This window comes from Lemur catta, chromosome 4 (genome assembly GCF_020740605.2).
Source record: "Lemur catta isolate mLemCat1 chromosome 4, mLemCat1.pri, whole genome shotgun sequence".
NCBI classification, from domain to species: Eukaryota; Metazoa; Chordata; class Mammalia; order Primates; family Lemuridae; genus Lemur; species Lemur catta.
The window spans coordinates 42,676,484-42,696,726 of NC_059131.1; the positions used below are offsets into that span (position 1 = coordinate 42,676,484).

Consider the following 20,243-nt stretch of genomic DNA (forward strand, 5'->3'; position numbering starts at 1 on the left):
AAATAAGATGGTTGGACAAGATGATATCTAAATTCTAGAATCCTATTATTATTAAACAAAAGGGTATATAATAGGAGAGATTTTGTGTTCAGAGGGAATGGAGATTGCCAGTCGTCAAAGAAACTACTTAAGAGGGAAATTTGGCAGCTGAAAGGAAGTTATTTTCCTTTTGAGAAGGCTTAACAACCAAGAGGTCTTTCCAAAACACTGTCAGAAAAGAACTCTGTCCAGAGATCAGGGAAGTCGCAGAGCCCAGGCCACAGGTGTTAGAATCGTGAAGTGATGGAAACATCTAGGTCAGTCCTAATTACTGAGGCTCACTGAGTAAAAGCATAGGCATTTCCCTGGAAGCATGTTTGGAAGTGTGGGAACTCCTGACTAGCCTTTTTTTCCACTGGTAAAACAAGGTAAAATGACTTTCAGTTTAACACGGGTAATCACACTACAGTTTGTGTCAGTGGAAAGGAGCAAAAATATGCACGAGTGAATACTAAAAAAAAAAAACAACTTTGTACTTTGAATTGTAATCTAAAAAACTTACAGCTAAATTGGATGATTTCTCATTCCTTTAGCTCCAATAAGGAATAAATGTTGTGAAGATCTGCTTTTGGGTGGGAATTATTAATTTTTTTATTCCACCAATGTCCAATGCTTCCCAACAGCCACTGCATACAAAGAATACTCAGATGCTTTCAAAGATTTGGCAAATAGAAATATCTCTTCTTTCAGTGCGTCCCTGGGTGGGGTACGATTAATTATAGTTTTTAAAGTTGGTAGAATACCTTGTTTCAACATCCCAGTTTTGTAGATAAAACAAGATACTGAGAAGCTAAGTGACTTGCCCAAGGTCTCTTGAATGGTTAGCATTAGAATCAAGTCTAAAATCTTGGTTCTTCTATACTACAGCACATTGTTAGATGTTGGAAGTTTTAAAATAAATGTTTGCTGAGAAAAAAGAATCATAAGGACTCTGATGACAAACTATTCCCATAATTTCCACCTATGAGTGCTGGTTTAAATCAGTGACTTTCACAGAGGAGAGAAGGAGGGAATCATGTGTAGTTTGAAAACAAAGCAGGATTTCGTATTACTGCTTTGGTTTGTTTTTAGTCATGATATTTACTTTATTTTGAATTGAAGATTACATTAAAAGAGAACATGAGATTTTTATGTTTACTGAGGATGGTTGTACCTATAAAGGAACCCATGTGTTAGTTTCTCAAAGCTCTTTCCAGATTTTTGCTTCCATGAATTTAAAAAAAATTCTTTTTACTTGCTATCCTTGTCAAAAATGAAACTAAAAATGGATGAATTTAGGCTGTGAAATTAGTGAATGAATAGTCTAGGAAACAGTTTCTTTTTGATATCCAACATAAAAAGGATTGGCAGGTATAAACAGCCAATCAACTTATGTCCGTCAACTGACGAATGGATAAACAGAATGTGGTTTATCTGTACAATGGAATATTATTTAGTCAGAAAAAGGAATGAAGTACTGTTACATGCTACAACATGGATGAACCTTGAAAACATTATGCTAAGTAGAAGTCAGACACAAAAGGCTACATATTACTGTATGATCTTATTTATATAAAATGTCCAGAATAGGCAAATCCATAAGACAGAAAGTAGATCAGTGATAGTTCCCATGGGGGCTTGTGGGAAGAGGGAATGGGGAGTAACTACTAATGGGTATAGGGTTTATTTTTGAGTGACGAAAATGTTATGGACCCGGATAGTTATATTTGCACAACATTCTGAGTGTACTAAATGCCACTGAACTATACACTTTAAAATGCCTAAAATGGTTCCAAATGAAAGACAGAATTATTTTTTCTAGATCTGTCAAGTATGACTTTGATAATTTGATGGGGGTTACACTGAATTTGTAAATCACTTTGGGTAGTATGGACATTTTAACAATGTTGATACTACCTATCCATGATCATGATATGTTTTTCCATTTGTTTGTATCCTTTGCAGATACAAACAGAATTCTATAATTCTCTTTGTAGAGATCTTTTATCTCCTTGGTTAAGTATATTCCTAGGTATTTTATTTTCTTTGTAGCTATTGTGAATGGTATTGAGTCTTTGATTTGACTCTTAGAATGACTGTTATTAGTATATAGAAATGATGATTTATGTAGATTGATTTTGTGTCCTGAGACTTTGCTGAATTTATTTATCAATTCCAGGAGACTCTTGGTAGAATCTTTGGGGTTTTCTAGATACAAGAGCATATCATCAGTGAAGAGAGATAGTTTGACCTCCTCTTGCCCAATTTGGATACACTTAATATTCTTCTCTTAGCTGATTGCTCTGGCTGGGACTTCCAGCACTATGTTGAATAAAAGTGATGACAGTGGGCATCCTTGTCTTGTTCCAGTTTTTAGAGGGAATGCTTCCAAACTTTTCCCCATTCAGTATGATGTTGGCTCTGTGTATTTGTCATTTATGGCTTTTATAATTCTGAGATAGGTTCCTTCTATGCCTAGTTTACTGAGGGGTTTTACTAGAAAGAATGCTAGATTTTGTTGAATGCTTTTTCTGCATCTATAGAAATGATCATATAGTGTTTGTTTTTGCTTTTGTTTATGTTATGGATCATATTTATTGATTTATGTATGTTGAACCATCCTTGTATCTCTGGGATGAAGCCCATTTGACCTTGGTGGATTATTTTTTTGATGTGCTGTTGAATTTGGTTTGTTAGTATTTTATTGAGGATTTTTGCATCTATATTCACAAAGTATATTGGTATGTAGTTTTCTTTTTTTGTTATGTCCTTTCCTGGTTTTGGTATCAAGGTGATATTGACTTCATAGAATGAGTTGGGGAGGATTCCCTTTCTCAATATTATGGAATAATTTCTGTAGTATGGGTACCAGGTCTTCTCTGTAGGTCTGATAGCCAAAGAAATCTTAAGCAAAAAGAACAAATCTGGAGGCATCACATTACCAGATTTCAAACTATACTATAAGGCTATAGTAACCAAAACAGCATGGTATTGGTACAAAAATAGAGACACAGACCAATGCAACAGAGAACCCAGATATCAAACCATCTACCTACAATCAACTGATCTTTGACAAAGCAGACAACAATGTACCTTGGGGAAAAGAAGCCCTACTCAATAAATGGTGCTACTAAAATTGGATAGCCATATGCAGAAGAATGAAACAGGACCCCTATCTCTCACCACTCACAAAAATTAATTCAAGATGGGTAAAAGACTTAGATCTAAGGCATGAAACCATAAGAATTCTTGGGGAAAATGTAGGAAAAACTCTTCTAGATAGCAGTGTAGGCAAAGAACTTATTACTAAGACCCAATGGCAATCATGACAAAAACAAAAATTAATAAATGGGATTTGATTAACCTAAAAAGCTTCTGCACAGCTAAGGAAACAATCAACAGAGCAAATAGACAACCTATAGAATGGGAGAAAATATTCACAAGCTACACATCTGATAAAGGTCTTATAACCAAAATTTATAAAGAACTCAAGCAAATCAGCAAGAAAAAAACCAAACAACCCTATTAAAAAGTGGGCAGAAGACATGAGCAGAAGCTTTTCAAAAGAAGAAAGACAAATGGCTAATAAACATATGAAAAATGCTCAATGTCACTAATTATCAGGGAAATGCAAATTAAAACCACAATGAGATATGACCTTGCCCCAGTCAGAATGGCTTTTATTAAAAAGATCCAACAACAATAGATGCTGGCATGGATGCAGAGAGAAAGGAATGCTTATACACTGTTGGTGGGACTGTAAATTAGTACAACCTTTATGGAAAATAGTATGGGGATTTCTCAAAGAACTAAAAGTATACTGGCCACTTGATCCAGCAATCCCACTACTGGGTATTTGTCCAAAGAAAAGGAAGTCCTTTCATTAAAAAGACACCAACACATGAATGTTTATTGCAGCACAGTTCACAATTGCAAAGATGTGGAATCAACCCAAGTGCCCATCAATTCATGAGTGGGTTAATAAAAGGTGGTATGTGTATACCATGGAGTACCACTCAGCCATAAAAAAGTTGAATTAATACCTTTTGCAACAATCTGGATGGAACTGAAGATGATTCTCCTAAGTGAAGTATCTCAAGAGTGGAAAAACAAACACCACATGTACTCATTATTAAATTAGAACTAACCAATCAGTACACATGTGCACGGAGGGAAGTTAAACTCAGTGGAAATCAACCAGTGGAGGGGGGAGGAGGATAAAACCAACCTAATGTGTACAATGAACACTATTTGGGTTATGGGCACACCTATAGCCAGGACTCAAGTATTACAGAAATGATCCATGTAACTGAAAACATGTGTACCCCCTTAATATTTTGAAATTTAAAAAATGCCTAAAATGGTAAATTTTATCACAATAAAAAAAAAGGAATTGCATCTATAAAACTTCAGTATATCAACCCTTTCCATGTGTCTATGATTTGTGAATAGGACTAGGCTTTGGAATAAAACGGCAACCATCTTGTCTGTAGTTAATGGCTTCTGTAGGTCCACAATACATATATAATTTGGAGGTGGCAGTGGGGGTCCAGGGCTTATGCATAAATATTTCAGAGATTCCTGTTTCCTTCTACAGTTCCCTGGGGAGCTATAGACAAGATCCAGTCTTCTTGTTTAAGGTTGAGAATCTATTGGATGAAGGTCTTAGGCTTTTTTTTTTTTTTTTTACCACTACCCTTACCAGCTCTCACTTGAGAGCTGTGTCTATATGCAGAAAAATTACTAGATTGATTAAAAATGGAAATGTTCAGATCAAGCTTTCATTTATCTGGACTGTAAGTAATCATGTAGACAGCATAAGAGGAACATTCTCAACAGTCCTGCTGTGTTGTGGCTGGTTTACTCTGCTTCTTTATCTGTCCCTTGGTCAGACCTGTTGTCTCTCCACTTTCTCTGTGCCCCTTTAACCTTTAAAATCCCATATCCCACTCTCACCCAAGAGTTAGTGTTTTGTTCCTTGGTTTCTTGGTGAATTTTCTTTTTGACAGTTCTTGCACATTTAGTCAACTCTTTCAGAGACATTTGTCTTAGCAGCAAGGTTACCCAGTGACAGAGGTTGTTCATATGTGCTTTGAAACTGGATGTAAGAAAAAGTTGGCTGTAGACCTTTCTTATGGCATGATTGTAAATGTCTTTTTGTTTCCGCCTCTCCTAGTTTATTTATATATATAAAAAATCTAATAGTCATTCTGGCAGCTATCACTGATTTTTTCCCTGATATAAAAATTATATTGGCTGTCATTGACTACATTAAAAAAACCTCCAAAGATTGGGTGATCATCTAAAAGAATATTTATTTTTATTCAAAAATATGATACATCACAGTGAAGCAGTTACATTCTAAACAAATAAGAAGACATAAAACCATGAAACCTTTTAGTAGAATTGGGAGAGAGAGTAGTTTGCTTTAGTTCACTGCCACTCTGGATGCCAAGAATAAGAAACATCATCATCTTCTTCTGTGAGCGAGTACAAAGATGAGAAATTTTAGTTGTAGTGCTAGGATTTAAATTTCATTTAGAAGTTAAAAGTGCCCCAGTAAAATACCTTTTCTTTATTTTGTTCTGCAACTTGTGGAAGTCTTGAATTCAGAGATGTTATTACATTTACCGAGTTTGCTTCTTCAGGTCAATTCCAATGTGGTTGAGAAATAATTTGTTTTCTCATCTCCTCCCCATAGATTCCTCAACAGAATAATTTTCTAAGGATACCTGACTCATTTTGGAAATTTTGGGAAATTTTGCTTACTGTTTTTTTACATTATATTTTTTACATTCATAATCTAAAATTTCTGATGGAATTTAAAATGCCCTATAGAAATCAGTATATTGTACAATAATGATTTATTACTATGTGATAAACAACTACCTGTAGACTGATCATAGAAATAAAAACCAACACAAATATGGTAGATCCTCATTTTCTAAAGAAATATATCTTTATTGACTTTTCCCATTTTCTTACAAAGCAGTTAAAAAACTCACTCTTGCCCTTGCATGCTATTCAATGTTATGATGGCTGCCTCCTTATAAGATTGTCAGTGGAGCTGTGATAAGTTTCCTCAAGCACCACAGAAGATCATCATTGCTTGATCCCACTTTTATAAGAAAGAATCCAAGTTTCACCAGATAGTGTATGCTTAGCTCTCTTGAAGAAGACCAGTTTAGTGGATTAATGTCTAATTTACATACAGTAATAAAGACAAACTTTGAATCTTTACAGATTAAATGCCCACTTTATACCATGGTGTAATTGTTTGAATTATGGGTGAGTGTACAGTATAGAGATGTAGATGTACTAGATATATCTATAAATAAAATAGTGCTTTAAGGTAACAATATTCTTTGGCTGACTTAAATGCCTGTGGTAGACTCTTATAAAAGACTAAAATGAAAATGGCCCCACTATTATTGTTAATCTCAACACAGAGCTTGTGCGGAAGGTCCCTATACTGTTGACTGTCAGCATCTCCAGGTCCACGATATATTCTCTCGGTCCTGACAGTGACTTCACAAGCACAAGCATTGCACTTACAGGACTTGTTTGCTAAAAGGAAAAAGAGGAAACGAAAGAATAATTTTTCTTGGATTGGAGTTTTTGTTATTTGTTAGTATACCTCCTACAGGAATTAGGGGAAGAATTTTGAGGGTGGAATAAAAGAGCCACTACTTAGTCCCTGCTTGGTTTCAACTCTGCTTGGTTCTTATCTCTTGTCTACCATAGTTATTAGCTCCAAGTTACAGGGGCCTGCTTTTTTGATAGTTCTTTGTTTTCTGTTCCTCCCTCTTTTTTAATATTTCTCTTCATTTTTATTGGGTAGTTCCAACCCTTGCAGAGACTAGAGTTCAGGTGAGAATCTGATAATTTTTGAATTTGTAAACAAAGTTGCCCTTTTCCATTTTCCTAACATTGTGCATCTATTTATATTCTAGTAGGTGAAGAGACATGTTAAGTAGTTAATTTCAGTGGATTGTGGTAAATGTTAAGATACATGGGGTTATGCAGGGTATGTATGAAGATACATTAAAGGTGCATATACACAGGGAGGAAGAGAGGGACCCTGAAGTACTGAGGGAAAGCTTTTGGATGCCTGAGAAGAGTCACCAGGGATAACTGAAGGTTTTGTAAAGTGCTATGTTCAGGAGAACTGGATGCAGTATCATTTTGAGGAAGAATGTGATGAGTCCTGCCGAGTGGAGGGAGATGAGGCTGGAGGGCAGGTAATCGGATGTGTGAGTCTGAATGCCAAGGGAGAGAGACATGGCTTAGCATTTAGCGATCATCTCAATGGGTGGACATTAAACCAGAGGAGAGAAGGTTTATGAAATGAGGCTGGAGTTCTTGGTGAAGACAACATTTAAGAAGCAGGCAGAGGAGAAACCATTGAAGGAAGTAAGAAGAAATAGGTGATTAAGTGGAAAATAGATGAGTGGCCAGCAGTATTCAATAGAGCAGAAGAGGACAGGGATGACTGGAATTAAAAAGCATCCTTTGGATTTAGCAGTATGAATATCATTGATGGCTTTTTCCACAGCAATGTCAGTAGGGCAGTGGGAACAGAAGACAGAGAAGTGACTAGCAAGTGAGAGAACATAGACTGTGATTACAGACTGAGTTTGAAGGACTTGTCTGGGAAGGGAGAGGAGAGACAGGGCAAAATCTAGAGGGAGAAATAAGTTGCATTTGTAGGAAGTAGAGAAGAGTAGGATGGAACAAAGCTGCAGAGAAGGAATGAAGAATACAAGTGGTGGGTTGGCCTTGATGAGGGGGAAGAGGTAGGAAGAGGGGAACACACGGGCTTAAGTCTGTAGTGGGCTGGGACAGGAAGTTCATGGAACTCATGCCTGTAGGGCTCAGTGGTTTCAGAGGAGTAGGAGGTGAGGTCACTTACTGAAAATGAAGGGTATAAAGACTTAAGCACTAGGGGATTTGAAATCAGGGGTTGAATAAAAGAAACAGGGACAAATAATAGGATTATTGAGCATACGAGGACCTATCTGAGATCTTATGGTGTTATGAATCTGCACTGACAAGCTGGGTATGGACATAGATATGGATTATAGGATTGACCCACGGTTGCTGGACAGGGGGTTGAGGTGTTGGTGACAGAGTAGTTCAAGTGTCCACCAAGCAGCTGATAGACTGGGAGAAAACGAAAGGTGGGAGGTCAGGGGACAAGAATCACTTTGAGGGTGAAGAGCAGACAGAGTGGGAGTGAGGGTGTGAGAGAGAGGACAGAGAGTCAGTTATTTAGTGGGTCACTGGAGACGAAGATTCTCTGGCAGAACTGTCATGGATGACAACAATGTCTGGGGTGTGGCCAGGGGGGTTGGTGGTAGAGTGGCTGAAGCTGAAGGTCATGGGGAAGAACCGCCAGGGAACTGTAGGTTAAGGTGCTGGATGATTTTGACTGTGCCCAGATCAGGTTATAGGAAGGAAAACTCTTCAAAGTTTAGCCCCTCCTTATCCCAGGCCCTCTTCTATTCTGAGTAATCTCACCTACTCCCTACACACTCTCTCTGAGGGATTTCATTCATCACCATGCCTTCAATTATCACCCATTTGCCAGTGACTTGAGAATCTGTATTTTGATTTCCAAACACACATAACCAGCTCTCTACTCATCTCTACTTGGATGTCTCACGGGGACCAAGATTTCATATATCCAACTGAACTCCTCACCCACCCCTTCACATTAGCTCCTTCCCCCATCTCAGTAAATGGCACCACTATTTGCAGTTGTTCAAGAAAGAAAAAAAGAAGGGAGTTACCTTCTTGATGCTTCCTTCTCCTCTGACCTCCCCATAGCAAATGGGTTACTAAGTCATGTAGTTCTTCCTATATCTTCACAAATATGTCTTTTTTTTTTTTTTTTTGGACTCACTGCCACCACCCCAGTACCCTATTTCTTGAATAGCTAACAGTTCTCTCCATTTCCTCTCTTGCTCCACTCCAGTCCAGGGTCTACAGGATAGCCAGGCACTACTGTCTTGGTTAGGTCTGCTTGTTCTACATTCGTGAGCAACTTGTAATTCTCTGTTTCTGTGCTCAGCATCCTCCTGAACACTTGTTCAATGTCTTGACTATAAGCCACACTGGGGCAGGAATTGGCTTGATTTTATTCACTGTTGTGTCTCTAGGATCTTCCATGGTGCTTACTTCTTATAAGTAATAGTTGTAGGTAATAATACTACTACCTTGAAAGTGTGGCTTGAATGAATTCATTCATTTACAAATATTTTTTTTGAGTGCCTGCTACATGCCAGGCACCATTCTATGTGCTGAGGATAGAAGAGTGAACAGATAGGCAAAGTCTCTGCTCTCATTACGCTCACATTCTAGTGAAGACACAAGTGAATAATATACCAGGTGGTGATAGGGTTATAAATAATAATAAGGCTCAGTAAGGAAGCACAGATATTGTAGGGGGAGGGTTGTTAGGATATTTGCCTGTAGATTTCATATACTACTTCTTTGTAATGTATCACCTTTCCTAGAAAAGAATGTTTCCTTAGTATTCTCCCAAAAGGAATATAAATCAATAAAATTCTGTCCTTTCAAGGTTTGGGCCAACTTTTATGACTCAAGAAACCTTCTTTGACAGCCCACATTAATTTTTTGATGTCTTTTCGGCCATGGAATTAAGCACAAAATTGCCTCCTCCTTTTTTCATAGATGTTAACTTTTGTTACAATTACATTTAAAACTCTTTGAAATAAGAAACTGTGCAATACATGTCATTTTAATTCCTCACAGCAGCTAGCATGGAGCTGAGCACACAGTAGGTGCTTAATTAAGGCCTGCTGGTTGATTCCTATGCATCTATATGCCCTCTGCACAAGAGAATTTCAGTGGAGAAACTTTGTAGGATTTGCTTCAAGTACTTTTTGAATTATGTGATAAGAAATAGTCTTCAAAAGTCTATTTTTATTATTTTAAATAGTTTTTTGTTTAAAATAATTTAACATTATTTAACTCTGGAATTATCAAAATTGGCAATGTTTTATATCGTTCATGAGAACAAGGATTTTACTTGAGAAAAATACTGTATTTATAATTGAAAATATCAAGTCAATAAATGCACTGAAATGAAGGGGTACACAGAGTGGTACATAGACATTGGGGACTCAGAATGAGGGAGGATAGAAGAAGAAGGAGTGAAGAAAAGCTACACATATATACTATTTGGGTGATAGGTACATTAAAAATCCAGATACCACCTCTATAAAATTCATTCATGTAGCCAAAACCACTTATACTGCTAAATCTATTGAAATAAAAAAATCTGGCTAAACTGAAAAAAATGCACTGATATGAATCACAAATACTTTTCAAAGTGCAATGTTTAGTTGCAAAGAAAAAACATGTTGGAACTTTAATTCTTCCCCCCTCCCCTAACATGTTGGAACTTTAACTGTTTGCTTATTCTGCTACGGAATGTTCTTAAATTATGAACTTAAAAGTTCAAAATAGAAAATAATTTTTGAAGATGATTCTGAGATGAACTTATTTTATTACCAGGGAGTTACAAATAATGTTATTTGTTTAGGCTTGGTATTCTCTGAACTGTGTAAAATTCATTTAGTGGAAACTTCTTACAAATACCTCGTATGTCTAAAATTTAAAACATCCGACATTAAAGAAGTTTGTTCTTTTTTATTAGAAAAAAATAATAGTAATGGTTTGTATTTTGGGTTGGGTTTTTCTTTGCAGAAGTTGGTCATGAGAAATTAATCATTTCTAATTTACTGGCAAAGGAGTGGAATCACATAACTCTGGAGCTGGGAGGAAAGTTAATATATCAAAAAACAGGATAAATGTGTAAACATAAAAAATCTGTAAACTTTACCACAAGGATGGATTTCCCAATATACTTTCATACTCTCAAAATGAAATATTGATTTTATAATTTGATTAAAAATAAAGCATGCCCAAAGGAGTTTTGAGAAAATTGTAACTGGATGAATAACATCCTTAGCGTGAAACAGTTACTGTAACCCTGCAAACTGCTTTGGTAGAGTGCCATCGTTTTCACATGAAGTGGTGAGCAGTATTTAAAATATGTCAGAATTTTAACCTAAAATGAACTTGCTGAGATTTTTGCAGGGGAGACTGGAAGGCAGAGGCGCCAGGGTCAGGGAGATCCGTTTGGAAGTCTCTGAAGGGATTAGGAGGGGACAGGAGCCAGTTTAAAGGGAGAGAAGCAGAGGTTTGGGGAAGCACAGATAAGCCAGGAGACACGGCACGAGGGAAATGGCAGGATTCAGAAACAGGATTTCATATAGGCAATGAGGGGGAAAAGACAAAGGTGACCCCACACTGTTGGCCCAGAAGTTTGAAAGAATGGGACAACTACTGACACATACTGTGCAGGGAGGAGGGGTTACTTCTCAGAGACTTATAGATTTTAATTTTGGTGTGAATATAAACTGTCTTGTGAATGTAACAAGGAATTCCTGAGTTTTGAAAAGCTTGCCAGGAATTATTATTTTTTCTATGTCCAATTAAATAACTACCACTGATTTGTGGTACCTACTTGGGGGTTATGTATGTGTGTGCATGTGTTGTGTGTGTGTGTGTGTGTGTGTGCGCGCGCGTATATAGGCTTGTGTTTTGGTGGTCACACACTGCATTAGAGTCTGCAATTTGGTATCTGAGTGACTTTAGGGAAGCTACTTAATTTCTCTGTGTCCCACTTTTCTGTAAAAAATGGAGAATAAATATTTATATGACAGTGTTACCAAGAGTATTAAATGAAATAATGCACACTGGAAGGCCTTACACAATGCCTATGCATAAAACTCTTTAAAGGTTAGCTTTCCTTCCATGTGGATACTAAACAACAACAGCAACAACAACAACAAACTTCCATCTTTCTCAGTAGCTAAGGCTGCGTTCAGGATACTTACCCTTAGGTAGAATTCTCCATTTTCATTTCCAGATTTAATCCGAAAAGTATTAATAGTGTTGGCATAAATAGTTGTGGCCTGTATCTGGAAGATGTCTGATGGCACGGACCTGTCAGATCGGATGCTCATGTATTTGTAGACTATGGACTGGGGCAGGTCTCGGCACATGGCACTTGAGACTGGGCAAACGCATCGGCTGCAGAAACAAACAAAAGTATTCACCGATCAGCTTGGAAGAGCAGAACATTTTCACTTTCAAAAGTTCTGATTTTTCTTACTTCTCTGATGTTAGAATGTAGGGATCTTGACAAGGATTTCTTGGGTAACAACGGAAGCCGCCATGATAATTCCAACACATTTCGTCCTCCCGGCATTCATTTGTGGTCTCACATTCATTTATATCTGTAGAGATGGAGGGTCAGAGAGTTTACTGATCTAAGAAAACTGCATAATTGGCAGATTCTGGTTTCCAAGGAAGGAGGTGTGTGGGAATCTGGACTATGTCTAATTTGCTTGTAAATGTAAGACTGGATTATATCTACTGAGTTCACTGCATTGAATTCAGGACAGATGTAGCTGAGCCATTCTAGACAGATAAATATGTATCATTTCATGATATTTTATTAAGCACCTGTTGTTCATTTGTTGAATTCAAAGCCGAATGCTAACATCGACTCTGCCTATATGACAGTGAAAAACACCCGTTCTTGTCCTCAGAAAGACTGTAATCGGGAACTTAGGTATGGCAACAGTTTCTTTTAAAATGGAATTAAATAAGGATGGATAAGTGCACTGGGGGATTTGAAGCAGAAATGATTATTTATTCCTGGAGGATTAAGGAAGGTTGGAGGAAGAAGGAGGCATCTTAACTTGGCCTTGAAGGGTGGGGGTTAGATGGAGTTTTCATGGCTGGGGTAGGGAAGGCTTTCCAGGCTGAGAAAGCAGCAAGGAAAAACCATGGATAGGGCAGCTTGTCACCTGTCTCAGGAGCTAAGGAGAGAGGAAAAGGCTACGTAGTTTCAGTGAGGAGCACCATGAGGTGGACAGCTGATGCTCTGGGAGTGGATTACATTGTCCGGAGGAAGCACAGTACAAGAAGTGAAATATGAAGTATTCCACCTTGTAGAGCACAGCTATTCAAGCACTGTGAGGAAGAAGAGGAGTTAAGGAAGGGACTGTCAGCAGTGGGAGGTGACCCGGGAGAAGGTAGTGCCCAAGACCAGAGCAGGAGAGAGCCCTGGGAAGAGAGGCTGTGGATAGGCCAGTCTGGACAAGGACTGATTTTAGATTAGGGCATTGGGAGCCCCCAGATGACATCTGAGAGAACAGTTTTGCCATAGAGCCATTACATTCATAACAACAACAGCAATAACAATTAAATGAACATCTACATCCCTATCTATGTCTATCTCCCTTTACATTTGAATAGTGATTTATATTTTATCCCATATCAGCCTTTTATGAATCATTCCTTATCCACAACTGGATATTTTTATTCATTAATTTACTCATTCTATAAGTAATTTACTCATTCTGTAAGTAATTTACTGAATCCTTGCTGCAAGCCAAGTCTGGGCTAGGTGCTGGGATATGATCTCTTTTGAATTCTCATCCCTTGTGTCCCTCTTTTAGGGCCTTTATTGCTTTCTGCTTTGCATTATTGAAACCTGCCTGTTTGTCTTGACCCTTCCATTAGCTTGTAAATGAGGGCAAGGGCCATTGCACCCACCTTTTAATCCTTTCGTCATCTAGCATTAACGCACTGGGGCACCTGGCTTTTAAGCAATATTAAATTGAATGAAGTCACCGCCTCACACAAACTGGGTGGAGATAGGTGAGAAAGATATTATCTTATTGGATATGAAGGAAAAACAAATAAGGATTAATTGGCTGGTTCAAGTTCATTATAGTTAGTGACAGGCAACTTTCCACTGCAAGGTACTCTAAAGAATAATAATTCCATGCCTTGTCTTTAGAGGAAAAAAATTATTTTAGCCTCCAAACTGGCTAAAGTTATCTGGAACCCAACAGGAGGCTGGAAAAGCTATGTAGTTTCCAAGAGCCAGTTACAAAAAGTGTCTTCTTGGACTGGCTATAGCCGAAGAAAGAAAATTTAGGCTCCTCAGACAAAATCACAATTGACTTGCGCTTTCAACATTTTTCACTTTTTTGAAAAATAAAGATGCCATTTAGCTACAGGGAAAGCTAAGACTATTTTGTCATATGGAGTTTAACAGAAGCAAAAGGAAACTTTAGGTTATGATTTCATTTATTACTTCCAGTAACTTAGAGTCTAGCATAATCAATACTTTAATAATTCTGGAAAGTTTTCCAGAAATTAATAGTACTAAAATATTTGATGAATGTGTGTGTGTATGTGTGTACTGTCTGTGTCTCTCTACATACATATATACACACACATAGACATATACACAGTTTTCATTTTTTGCAGGCCTGTGAAAATGAGAACAGTTATTTCTCCCCCAAAATAAGCCTTTTGGAGCAAAGTAAGAATACAAACCTTTTTGATTTCACTTTATTCCTGTGGACAAGGTTCAGAAGGGATGGTTTCGGGGGGGAGGGGCGGGGAACAATTACTTTGTACTTTAAAGAATGTTAATTCACTTTCACAGAAAAAGTTTTGGCTTTAGCAAACATTCTGAAGCTGCGTATCTTCAACTTGTAACACTCATTTATCACCCATTTGCAATCTCAGTGCATTTTTATCTGTAATTACAACAGATATAAATGCTGCCAGATATATAGACTAGGCAGGTAAGATCCAATGGATATTAATTTGCTTCTGTCTTTTGCTGAGCATCAAATCTAATTTCGATCGGAAACACACAGACATTTGTTTCAAGGACTCTGGAGAAATTTGTTAAGCTATCCCACTGGCTAACATTTTCTTGCATGTAATATTCATGTTAAAATTCAATTAGGGTTGAGTAAATAAAACCATTGGAATGCAATATTTTCCCACAATTAACGTTTATAGAATCTCTAGTAACCTGGAAAGGGTTATAAAGATGTTCACTGTGCAATGAATGACGTTCTGATTATGTTAATACGGAGTGGTTGGAGTCTATTTGAAAAACTGTAGGCATACTATAAAATTCTAGGTCATAGATGTTCCTCTGAGTTAATATTTTCTGGTAAAATCATGGTATACACTGAGAATCCCCAGTGTTTCCTTTCCTTGGTCTTCTCTTTTCTTAACAGGATCTTTACTGCCCTTGCGTGCCCTCTCTCCATTTCAGATTAAAAAAGACTCCCTAGAGAAGATTTACTACTAGTCATTTACACTGGTAGGTACATGTCATATAAACACCTTGAATTGTGCAGACTTTATAGTTTACCAGTTATTTTTGTGTATGTCATTCCATTAAATTCCCACCACTCCCTTTTCGAAATGAGAAAGCAGGGGCTCAGAGGATTTTGATAATTTGTTCAAGATTGTACAGACAGAATGCAGTGGAGCTAGGATTCAAACAAGTTTTCTGTCCTCAAGTTCAGTCATTTTTTTCACTCTTTCATTGCTCTGTGGCAATTTAAGTGTTTGTACTAGCTTTTCCAGGATTATCTACATTCTTGGTTTTATCTGAGTCTTCTCCCTGTTAAAGTTTGAATTACACACTGCACTGGAGGTAAGAAAAGAGGGTACATATTTTTAGATCTTCCTGAGAGACTCTGAAATCACACCATTGTAGAGAGCTGCCTCTTTCCCCTATGTATAGTTGTGAAGATCACCTGAATATTTATTTTGAAACCAAAACCAAGGTCATTAGCTATTTTTGGATCAATAGTTTTTTTCCTAAAGAATTCTAGCACATTTTAATACACATCAGGCTGATTTTTCTCAGCACCTAAATTACTACCCAATTTATAATCCTGGTGTTTTAAAGAAATGAGACTGGCTTGAAGTATGCCTAACTCATATGTTGAGCTTAGGCTCTAAACTCAAACTAATGGGTGAGACATTTTAATAATTGAATCTTTTCTGGTAGACGATTTGAAGATGTATCTTTTGGAGATCACATAGGCAATAAAGAAGGGATATCAATATTTTATTAAAATTATTTATACTTTAAGAAGGAAAAAACTATTACTCTAAATTTCAAGGAAAGTCATCATTAACATTGAATCTCCTCTTTATGAGATGTATATATCTCATGATGAACAGGAGAAGAAAGAACTTAAATTGTATATTCAAAGTGGGGAAAAATGAAAGTCTATGGTAGAGAATCCTGTAACTTACTCTTTGACCTTCCTGGTTAAACCTGGTTATCATATATGAAAATAATAAACTTACCCTGACATGTTCTACTTCTCACCACTTGGTATCCCTGGGGACACATACATGAGAATTTGCCAGGTTCATTGACACATTGATATTGACACAGGTAGCTTGAGGTTCTGCATTCATCAATGTCTATTGAATCAGATAAGAGTAAGGACACAGAGTTGAAAAGCTTACATGTCACTAGTTTGGTAATACAGACATAAATATGTATTATTTCTGCTCAAAAATCCAGGGGAAGGTAATATATTTTTAGGTAAGCTAAAGAGAGTGAAAACATTGTAAAATCTGAAATAGAAATACAAGACTTTATATGAAGCTCAAGGGCAAATTCTAACAATATTAGTTCATTTCCCTCTATAATTTCACAGCACAAAGAATCTTTTTTTTTTTTTTTTTACCATGAGTTTTGCTGAATCATTGCTGCCAGTTTGTCTAATCCTGGACCTAACTACACTAGCTGACCAGACTAGATGAATTGGACTGTGGCTTATGCTCTTCACTTTGGGCTCTGCATGCCCACCTAGGATGCAGATTCATGTCTGCCTCTTCAGAAATTGGGTGACTCGGCCCCCCAGTTCATCTGAGCTTTGAGCTCTGAATCCCATTCCTGTGCAAACGTCCAGAGGTGATGTCTTGGCAGGATCTGGCTTTCAGGGGAAGAATGCTCTGCATTTCTGCATAGTGATGACCAGAAGGGCAGAGGCAGCTGTTCTGAGCCAGCCCCTTTTGGTTTTGAGCACAATGGCATGATGTGAGGCCTCTCTAGGTGGGATTTGATCTTTGTGGTCTCAAGTAAAGCTGGGAGGGACTGTGAGGAAGTCAGGGACATCAAGTGTTGATGGCAATGCCCCTCAGGGTGTCTAATGCCTTCTGAATTACACAGTGGAATATGCACATGCAATGGGCTCTGAAGGCATCCACCCAGTTAAATGGCCCTCTTCTCACTCACTTGAGCAACTTAAGAAATGTGCCCAACTCACACACTAGCAGGAATAAGACTAGGGCCCAGGTTTTCATCCTAATGTTTTGACATGCAATCGGCTCTTCTCAAACTTAAATGTGCACACCAATCACACCAGCTTTTGTTAAATGCAGATTCTGGCTCGGCAGGTCTGGGCTGGAGCCTGGGATTCTGCATTTCTCCTAAGATCCTAGGAGGTGTGGATGCACCTGGTCATCGGATCACACTTTGAGAAGCAAGACACTAGAGCACATTTCCTAATTATTAGACCCAGCCTGCATGTAATATTTCAACTGTTTATTTCTTCTCCTTTCTCTTGGGAACATATTAAAAAGCCAGTGTTATAACTGAACTACATTAACTGGATTATATAGCAGGATTTCCATGAGTAAAAATTTGTTTTCATAAGCAGGTGTACAATCAGATAAAGCAACAGCAATCACAGGGATTGGACTCTTACTCCACATTATTTGGACAATATTTTACCTTCACAGTTGAGCCTGTCACTGCTTAGCTCGTATCCTTGATTACACTGACAGATGAATGAGCCAAGAATGTTGTAGCATTGCTGAGCACATTGATTGCTGGCATCACATTCATTTATATCTGAAAGAAAAGGTTTTATATATCCATATAACCAACTATAAATACCTTTAACCGTATCCTTGCTCTTTTGTACCTATGTCATCTGATGATAAGTAATTCCCTAGCCGAATTCTTTGCCCTGCAGAAGCTCATTGGAGAACATCCATTTAGGTTTCATATTCGTTGGAGTAACTTCAAACATCTGTAATATACTTCTTTTAGAAATACCAAAATTTTTTTTTTCTAGGAATGACAGTTAGTTTGATGTTTGATGAATCTTTCCAAAAGAATTTAATGCTTCTAATAAATATACATTCCAGGATCTATTTTCTTTTGTTGTTGTTCAGATACAAAATGCCAAGTCTATAAATAATTGACACAAGACACTCATACTGGTATGGTCTCTCAGCATGCTGTAGTGAAAATTTATCTGTGCTATTTATTACTTTTTAAATGGGTTCTGTTAAATTCCATTACAATTATAACATAAGCCTTTGAGACCCATACGGAGTTTTGCAATGCTCTGAGGCACTGAAAATATTGTGAAAAGGCATTTTTCCTACACTAGATTCTTTCCATGTCATGCCAATCTTAAATTGTGTGCCGTGACATTGCATTCTGAAAGGGGAGAAGCAGCATGTAAAAATCAGATGCACTCGCAGTGGAAAGTTTATATATTTGAACTTGCAGTAACCCTTGGCATCTTCAGCATTTATATCACACACTGTTGACTAATTGGTGGGTATGTGTATATCCATTGATCTGTAGTTTTAAAAATTTTTTTGATACATCCACAGAGGAGAATGAAAACCAAGTTTAAAAAAGTTTTCCATTCACATCTTGATGTATTTTAAGAAACATATTGGTTATTGTCTTTTCAGCTTTATGATTGCTTAGGGGAAGTTGATGGAAACCAATTACTCAAGAACATAGAAAACTGGAATACTGCTACATGGCGTGGGGTTTCCCTTTTGTTTTGAAGACAGAAATCAGCTAGTTCCCAAAAGGCTTACCTACACAGGTGTAGTTGTTTGCCGCCAACTGAAACCCTGGACTGCACTGGCAATAAAACGAGCCTGGTGTGTTCACACATCTCTGGTGGCAATACGGAGGGATGGTACATTCATCGATGTCTGGGTTATCCAGCACACACACAAAGAGAACCAAGTTATTGACTTAGCATAGCTGTTTGCTTTCAAGTTCTCAGTAGAGCATTATCTAGAAAACCTATCTAGAGAAGACCACAAAGTAATTATTTCTCTCTCTCCTTTTTTTTGTTGTTAAAATCAGGGCATATGTGTTTTAAATACACTTTGGTCTGGATTCTCCAATTAAATAAGATGTTAAGAGCAAAGACTGCGCATTCACACCATTTGGTGGTAAATAAACCTAGTAGGTGGGTTGAGATTTAAAGAAAAAAATGTAATTGAGACTATTTCACATATATATGAGAATGTCAGTTTGGGGAGCTAAAAGCTTCCTTATAATTACAGAAATAAAAAAGAACTATTAATACCAAAGAATTGAGTGATACTGCACAAAACTAGGATAGTTCTGCACTGTGCTCAGCTGGGGACCTTGACTAAATCACTTAAATTTTTAGTATCTCAGTTTTTTCTTCTGCAAAATGTGGATTGGAAGGCTTGCCATGTGTATCTTAGGAAGTTTTTGTGAGAATCAAATGTGAGAACGCTGTGGAAAGAATAGGATGCTAAACAAGTTAACTCTTGAGAGTGCCCTTCTGACACTTTGATGAAGTGTAGCAGCCTGTGTCCTTCTCACATAAATATTTCCAACTATAAAATGCTCAATTGAGAATTTTCAGAGTAGGACTAACATCTTAGAAGCATAATAAAATTTCATTAATTCCTGACTCTAAACTTTGTGACAACTCCAACGTGGCATAGGTAATGTAAAATAACAATCATGCATGTACAATGTAACACTATATAGTGACACTGCCTTATGGTAAAACAAAACAAAATTAAACTTTATTCTGAGCTCTCTTGGTACTTTAATAACTAATAATGTGGGAGGCAGTGTGCTCAAGTGGCCTTAGGGTAACCTGAGTTTGAATCTTTTTTCTGGCAATTACTACTAGCTTGGTCTTAACCTCTTGAGCTTCCATTTCTTCTTCTGTAAGTAATAATACAACAGTGTGGTGGAATTGTTGGGAGGACCACATTACATAACGTAGGCAAAGTTCCTGGCAGATAGCAGGTCAAAATAAGTGGGAGCTATTATTAATAAGCTGCAAAATATATTTAACTTGAATACTGAAATAGATGGTAAGAAGGTAGTCACATGGCTTTTCCCCTTACTTTGTTCAAGTGTCTGTTCAAATGTCACCTCCTCAGGGAGGCCATCCTTCCCACCCATAAGAAATAGTTTCTTCTGCCTTTATCTATTCCCTTACCCTGATTTAAACTTCTTAATAGCCCTTGAC

The 20,243-nt window shown here is 37.4% G+C and overlaps 1 protein-coding gene across 2 annotated transcripts in view; it reads right to left on the reverse strand.

Moving 5' to 3' along the window:
* Nucleotides 1-5,958: 5,958 nt before the first annotated feature.
* The window catches only part of EFEMP1 (EGF containing fibulin extracellular matrix protein 1), a 58,280-nt gene continuing 43,995 nt past the window's right edge, over nt 5,959-20,243 (reverse strand). For both annotated transcript variants that reach the window (XM_045549650.1, XM_045549651.1), the window contains exons 6-11: nt 18,811-18,930; nt 17,699-17,818; nt 16,261-16,380; nt 12,227-12,350; nt 11,949-12,144; nt 5,959-6,585 (exon numbers count right to left, since the gene is read on the reverse strand). In XM_045549650.1, the coding sequence (XP_045405606.1) occupies nt 6,424-6,585; nt 11,949-12,144; nt 12,227-12,350; nt 16,261-16,380; nt 17,699-17,818; nt 18,811-18,930 (842 nt within the window). In that variant the 3' untranslated portion in view covers nt 5,959-6,423. The remainder of the gene's footprint in view (nt 6,586-11,948; nt 12,145-12,226; nt 12,351-16,260; nt 16,381-17,698; nt 17,819-18,810; nt 18,931-20,243) is intronic.